The following is a 7,407-nucleotide window of genomic DNA, read 5'->3' as shown; positions in this document are numbered from 1 at the left end:
TCTTTCCCAATCAGTTGCATCAATAGGGAGAACTTCTCTGATTGTTGAGGGGAATCATGGGAAGGTACTGGAGGATGATCAGCACTGCATCCTCGTTGCCCACATCCTGACTATGAAATGGGCAGGTTCAAGCCTGCCTGTTTTATACTGGAGACCAGGTTCTAATTCCACGGTTCTCAACCTTTTCAGACTTGAGGCTCCCCTCAGAAATACCAGTTCTTAGTTTTCATTCTTTTTTTTTTTTTTTTTAACTGCAGAAAAACAATAGAGCAGTCTTTGTTGTACAGAATTCAGGCCACAACTATGGATTTCTATTTGAAATTTCTGGGTTTATCTTACGAATCATGTTTGTAAATCTAAAAGTGCTAACGTTGTATGGAACCTCACAGCATCCTTGAAAGGACCTCAAAAATGCCATGGCACCCTAGTTGAGAATCACTGTTCTAAACGATACCTCTGTTGGGTAAGCCAGTTGAGGCTTACAGTGCCTCCAGACTCAGACCAGAAGTTATTCTGTGTAGATGGGAGCAAAGCCCAAGAAGGAGTCCAGATTAGCCATTCAGTGAAGGGACAACCCAAAAGAACCTACATGCAGGTGAGGTTGGTCTGTTTTTACTGGGAACTCCCAGCTAATCTCTGCCTCTCTGTTCTACCATGTCCTTCTGTAAGTTTTTCCTGTCCCTATCACCCTTACATTGCCTCTCCCTATCACCCTTACATTGCTAAGAAGAGGAAACAGGTTATGTATGACCTGGACAGAAGAGTCCTCTCCTTGGCATACCACTATCTGCCATGTCACTCACACAGGCAAGACATGACCCAAGGGGAGCCAAAGCTTATGGAAGCAGGGGTCCTTCTGATGGCACTTCACTGGTAACTAGAGGCTCCCCTCTCCAACTCCCTCATCATAATGGCAGCAAGGAGCCTCTGAGGAGGCAGCGCCATAGCGGGATGCTCAGAGTGTCTGAAAGCAAGGTAGCAAGAAACCGGGCAGGATCCCAAAGGGGACAGAACACCTGAAGAGTAGAAGGGCATGAAAAGGTAAGGCAAGGCAAGGCAAGGCTGGCTGCCTGCTTCAAACAGGATGTAGAAAGTGGACTAAAAAGGGTTTTCACCCATCTTTGCTCCATGCTCTTGCCCACCCTGCTTGAGGTTTTCACTGAGGATCCACAGCAGACCTACTTTTTCAGTCTGCCCCCCATGCTCAGATGGTGGTGTGAGCTCTCACCTGGAAGAGCTCAATGCGCTGCTCAGCGCGTTTGGAGCTTAGGTTGGGCACTCGCAGGACCCGGAACTCGGCCCGGAACAGGTTAGTGCTGTTCTTCTCTGCTGATGACACGTTGAAGCGAAACACGTTGGAGGTGACACCCTTGGGGCAGATGCCCAACTCATCTAAGAGACAAGGAGAGAGAGACTGAAGAGCAAGGGACAGAGCAGGGGCGTCTGGCATGGGACAGAGAAACAAAGCCAGGTCCATAACTTGTGCGAAACTGGTGAGGGGCATTCAGAACAGAGCATGCCCTTCAGACTTCCCACCACTTTTGAAATGGAGTATGAATGTCCTGGCTGGAGGGAAAGGAGTAAGACAAATTCTCCTCCCCCTCTCCCTCCCTGTTCCAAAGCTAAAGAGCCCAGCTGGATCTGCCACCAGCACCTTTAAATCCAAGTCATCTAACTCTGTTCAGGGCAGGTCCGGTCAACATGGGAGTCACAAGACAGAAGAGCAAACCAAAGGGCCCTGAAGAAATTAGATACTTAGGTAGGAAATAACAACGAAACTCAACCTGGAAACAAGCCTGCTGAGAACACCACCCAGTTGACAGATATACAGCAGAAAGAGATAAGGTCTGAGACAAGAGAGGTCCCATAGGAAGCAGTCTCACCTCACCTGGACACTGTTCTCTCAGCCTGATTCCTCTTCCGACTGATGCTTGTAGAACTGCTCCATCCCTCCCACTCCCTCCCCCGTTCATGCAGCTGCCTAAGTTCACACTTCCCTTTCTTCCTGGGTTCACAATAGCTTTTGCCATTTTCCAAACCAGCTTCCCTGCCTCACTCTGGCACCTGGAGACGCAGCATCTGTGAGGCCCTGTTCTCACCCGGCCCTGCTCCTGTGAGGAGGCAGTGTGAGGTGGTGGCACTCTGTCTCTACCTGCCCCCGCATACCCCCTGGGACTTTTCATGCGTACCCCCAGTTGACAGTCCCTGCATTACAGCATTCAAATGATTTGCAACCATTGCAAGTGAATGTGTGCCTACACCCTTAGTCTCCTCTATGGAAGGTGTCACATTTCTCATGAGACAGGAAGTCAAGGCCTTGACCACATGTGCTCCCAGAGGGCACTTGTAAGTCTTAGCCAATGCGTGTATATAAAGCACCTTAACATCCTTGGCAAATGAGTGCTAAGGAAAGACAAACCCCTGGCCAGCTGTTATACCACTTATTTTTCCCCACAGTCATCGCATCCCCCTCTGCCCATGTCTGTCTAGCTAGCTGCTTATTGCCATCCCACCTGAAATCTCCCAAACATTTTCTAGTAGAAAGAACAATCTCCCTCTTCCCTTCCCAGCCTGTTGGTTTGGTTCATTTAATTTACAGTAGCATCTAGTGTACATGTGCTGTGCATGGAAGGGCCAGTGCAGAAGCTGAGCTAGGCAGCCAAGTTCTGCATTTAACTCTGGAGTGTGATGAGGTCTGGGCTCAAGTCTGGTCTCTTGTGGTAGCAAGCTCCAATGCATAGGTCCAGCTCCTATGTAAGCACCATCTCCTTCACCTGTGGGACTTCCCTGCTAGTTGCTTGTTTCATTGATCTAGTGGGATGTGACTGTTGATGGAGGTCATGGCTGCAGAAGGAGAGGCAACCTCCCAAGGAGTGAGACAATCCTATGGAGGCACTTGACTATCAGGACAGATTACAGACTGGACTTTATTGGACACCCTTGCAAAATGGAGCTCCAGCACAATGGACTCACATGGACCCTCCTAAGCAGATAAGCTGTTGTGTCTTCTACCAGCTAGAGTTTCTTGAGGGTACTTCATCTGTGGCCATGACAATTTGCAGTAACTGACCCTGACTCTTGGCCAGTCACTATTAAAGTGGTTGTTTGTCCTTATGGCTATTTGGTTTCCATTAGCACTGAGGAGCCCACAGGCTGTAGACTGACTGATCAATCTTAGAGCAGACTGATGTCTTCTATAGCAGGGGATGCCACCCAGGAAACATCCTCTTCTTCCCTCTCTGTCACCATCACCTCAATCACATCTGGGTTCAGCATTTAATGAAGTTTCTACCTGAGAGAACTGGAGATGGTGCTGTGCATGTCTGAGGTAAAGGAGAGGTAGAGCTGGGTTGTTTGTTTGTATACCAAAGCTACGTGGTTCCACTAGCTCTCACAAAAGCTTTACATGCTATCCCTTGCAAGTACAGGCAGTGGATTACTTGGCCTGACCAAGGTTGTTTGGTAGAACAGCACCATTTCCCCAAGCTGCTCTCAACAATGGCCTCTTTTCACCAACCTGAAGCCAAGCAAAAGCCAGATTCCACTCCCACACTTTGAGAGCCCAGATCCAGCCAGTGATTGGAAACCAGATGCAACTGAGCTTCTGTGCATCTCAGGAGACCTTAGAGGCCTGAAGCGGAGGGCCATGAGTGACTAGAAAAGTGTTAGTCATCTTTTAAGATTGGTTCTTGTAGGATTTTCTCTGCTTAAATGTGCTTGGGGGGGCAGGGTGGAAATGAGGTAACCTCTCTCCTCTTTTATGGATATCAGACTCTCCCTACTTCCTCTTATACATCCGAGCCTCCAAACACGCCTTTGACTTGGGAGAGCTTTGGCTCCTGCTGCTCCCCGACATGGTGGCCTGTCCCACTCATGCCTGCCTGTACAGCACAGAATAGGAGGTGAGGAGATCCAGGTGACCTACAGGCTGTACCCAACCCATCTGCACCTCTGACAGGGAGACTGCTTCAAGCTTCTGCCGTTTGCTCCTCACTTGCTGTCCCCAGACATCTTTAGGTCTCTGGCTGTATCTTTCTGGAGGCATTTTCTGGAATAGGCCATTTACCTCAGAAGCTGGCTGCAGGTGACAAAGCAGCCCTGTCACTAACACCACCTGTTAATGGTGGAGTGTACCTCAGAGTACAGGTTGGGAACAGGTAAAAGGATGAAAGTGGTCTGGCACTGCTACCTCAGGTCTATCAGAGTGGATGGTGTAGGTAGCCAGGCATGGGGACAGGACTGTAGTAGCATTACTGGTCCTCTGGAAACAAAAATCAGGAGACTTTCAAGCCATTGGTGCCCACCTGCTCTCCATGCACCCACTACTGCATGCAAGGATGGGGAAAGGATGAAAGCAGTTTCTGCTGTTCACCCCAGGGACACTGCACTGGGAGGGCCTTGGTGACTGCCTGAGGCAGAATGCCCTGCTCTCTTAAGAAAGGGAGACCTTCTCTCTCAGGTGTTTACCTTGGGCAATGGCCACAGGAAGCACAGCAGAAAGAGCATTCCTTCACCATGCACAAGGGAGGAGTCTGCTCCTGAACATCTTCATCCCTTTTCCTAGAACAACCAGCCTCTCCCTGCTGCCCCCTTAGCTCCTCAGCTGTCCTCATTTTTTAGCTCATTATCCAAGCCAGTGAGTTTGTCTGGCTGATGAAGCATTAGAACAGGTGGGAGGGAGGGTGGGGTGGGGTGTGCGTGCGCGCGCGCGCACACACACACACACACACGTTTCAGACTTGTTTGTATTAGCCCAGGATCCCTTGATGGATTAAGCTCTCCTCCTCCCTCCAAGAGGAGGCTGGCTTTTGGCTCAAAATACAGTCTGAGATCACCTTCTGGCAGAATGACAGTCATGGGAAAGCTGAATCCCAGCCACTTTTGAAGACAGAGGATCAAATTCAGCCCTGATGTAGGTAGGTGAAACTCCACAGATTGCTGTAGGTTCTGCTTGCTTCCACCACAAGCAACTTTGATCCTCTCTCCTATGGTGACCCACTTCCCAAGATGTCTCTTCCTCTGGATAGTGGGAGATGCACTGCCCACCCCTAGGCATTCACAGGCACCTTGATCTCTTGAATATGGCACTCTGGCACCATGCGGGCATCCCGACTATTGATGGGGAAAGTTACGCAACAGTAGTGCTAATGACAATAGGAGACTAGCAAGCATTCAGCAAATAAAGAGCCCAAAGTTGTGGAAGCTTCCCCTCTCAGCATCCCAGTCCTTGCCTGCAGCATCCTTTGCTAATCCAGAGCCCTCTTCTCACTCCCAGCTGTACCGGTGTACCTCATTACTGGCCTGCCACCTCTCCCCATTTTGTCACATTGTTCCTCCACTTAGAGGAGGTCCCTCTTCCATTGTGCCCCAACAGTTCTCCTTCTGCCTTCCCAGACTCAAATCTACTCTTCTTGCATGATCTTCAGCTACCCAGTTGTGCAAGCCAATCCTATATCACATCCAAACTTTGTTTCTTTTCAGTGTGTTTACCAGACTGTAAGCTCTTTGGGGTAGAGATCTAATCTTCCCGTAGGCATACAAAGCACCATTAATGGTGCTTTAGCAGTGTATAAATACTGCAATAATAGTTTGCTAATGCCCTTTGGTCCAGCCATGCAGCCTCCCCTGCTCTTTGAGTCCTGCTGCCTCCTGAGAAGAGAGCTAATCATCTAACCATATGGAGTGCAGTCTGCTAGAGATTAAGTGAAATTTGTTGCATTACCACATTGTAACCTATATTCCAACTCATCATGTGTCAAGATTAACATAAACCTGGCAGTCTTGACAGTATTCTGAGACTGCCTGCACTGCATCCCAGCTCCTTTGGTAAACAGTACCCAGGAACTTCTGGCGATAAATCAGCATCTCCCAGGCTGTACACTACATATGACTGCGTGCCCTCCAATGTCTTCCAGCACTGGGGAGCCCCAAGTAGTCGCCAAGAGAAATGCTCTGCAGCTACATCTGCTCTGAATCTGCGGTCTGCTCCGGGTTTGGATCTGTTCAGTTCCAGTCTCTGCATCTGCACCTGACTCTGCTTAGTAGGTCTGTTCAGCATCTGCTCTGCACCTGTACAACATGCGTCTTCCAGCACCTCCTTTCTGTCTGCCCTTGGCTGGGGGTGGGGGGTGATCCAATCCATATCAGTGTCTGCTCTTCACCTGTTCAGCGTCTTCCTTATTCTATGATCGTTTTCCATCTCTTCTGCATCCACGCAGCATCCTCATTGACATCTCCATGGCTGCATCTCTCAGCAGTTGCCTTTATTCAGCTTGTACATCTTTCTCTTCCCTATGCTAGGTGCATGCTCTGCCCAAACCAAAGGGCCATATCTGTCCCTGCTCAGGTCAAAGGAGTTTCACCAGGGATCAATCTGGTTCTGTGCTAGTGATTCTGTTGTCCACACTGAGATTTTCTTCCTGGCGGTTACAATATGTTCAGTCTATGAGACTCGAACCATCTCCTCTACTACCTTCTTTCTTTTCTTTCCTCCTCTTCTCTCTCCTTCAGTCTCCTGTGTATTTCTCTTCCCCAGGATATCAGGGCTCTAGACACTGGCTTGGCTTACTGCTTCCTGGCTGGAGTCTGGGCTGATGTTAGTCCAAGACACTGAAAACCCATCCCTTGCCTGCCCCATTGCCAGGGCTCAGGCTCCTCCACCTGCTGCGGGGCTGCTAACCATCAAGTATTTCACTTTTTTTTTTTTAAAATCATTGTTTTAACAATTCATCTTCAATTTTTCTGCAGTCTCCTGCCCCAATGCCTCCACTGCTTCTCTCCAGACTTGCCTACACACTCCTCCTGGACCCCCCCAATGGCTTTCTAGTTTGTTTTCCAATGACTCATTTTACACACACACACACACACACACACACACACACACACACACCCCCTCCCCCTACTGTAATTACAGAGCCCACGAGGACACCTGGCGGCAGTAGAGGGAACGAAGCTGCTCCTGGCATTCTCCTTCCAACTCTGTGGCTCCAGGCTGTGGAGTTTCTTAGCGTCCACTACACTTCTTCCCCTCACGCTGTGCTTTGTTCCCGTTGCTGTCAGCCCTCGACTTGCATGCACAGAGATGCACAAAACGCATGGCTCACAGCTTTGGTGAGCACAAGGGGCCCAACTGACTCTGCCTCCAACTCCAGACCAGGAAACCTGGCCACCTCTTTCTGCTCACAGCTTCCCTGGCTCAACAAACAGGCACCGCCACCACCCCAAGCACACAGGGGGCACACGCACAACCTCAGGCTCATTCAGACACTAAATCCTGGACGGTCTTCTCCAGTCTCCTGTCACTGGCAAGCCATGAAGACAGCCTCCTCCCTCTGCTGTGCCTCTCTCACACACACACGTCTCCCAGGCGCCGGGGGCACACGGCGGGCACAGCTGCGGCCGGCAGCG

The 7,407-nt window shown here is 49.9% G+C and overlaps 1 protein-coding gene across 1 annotated transcript in view; it reads right to left on the bottom strand.

Annotated features, from left to right (window-relative positions):
* TGFB3 (transforming growth factor beta 3) overlaps window positions 1-2,030 on the bottom strand; it is a 15,900-nt gene extending 13,870 nt beyond the window's left edge. The window contains exons 1-2 of the mRNA XM_025201724.1: window positions 1,889-2,030; window positions 1,229-1,392 (exon numbers count right to left, since the gene is read on the bottom strand). Coding sequence (XP_025057509.1) covers window positions 1,229-1,392; window positions 1,889-2,030 — 306 coding nt within the window. The remainder of the gene's footprint in view (window positions 1-1,228; window positions 1,393-1,888) is intronic.
* Window positions 2,031-7,407: the final 5,377 nt, after the last annotated feature.

This window comes from Alligator sinensis, unplaced genomic scaffold (genome assembly GCF_000455745.1).
Source record: "Alligator sinensis unplaced genomic scaffold, ASM45574v1 scaffold280_1, whole genome shotgun sequence".
NCBI classification, from domain to species: Eukaryota; Metazoa; Chordata; order Crocodylia; family Alligatoridae; genus Alligator; species Alligator sinensis.
This window is presented reverse-complemented; position numbering and strand designations above follow the sequence as displayed.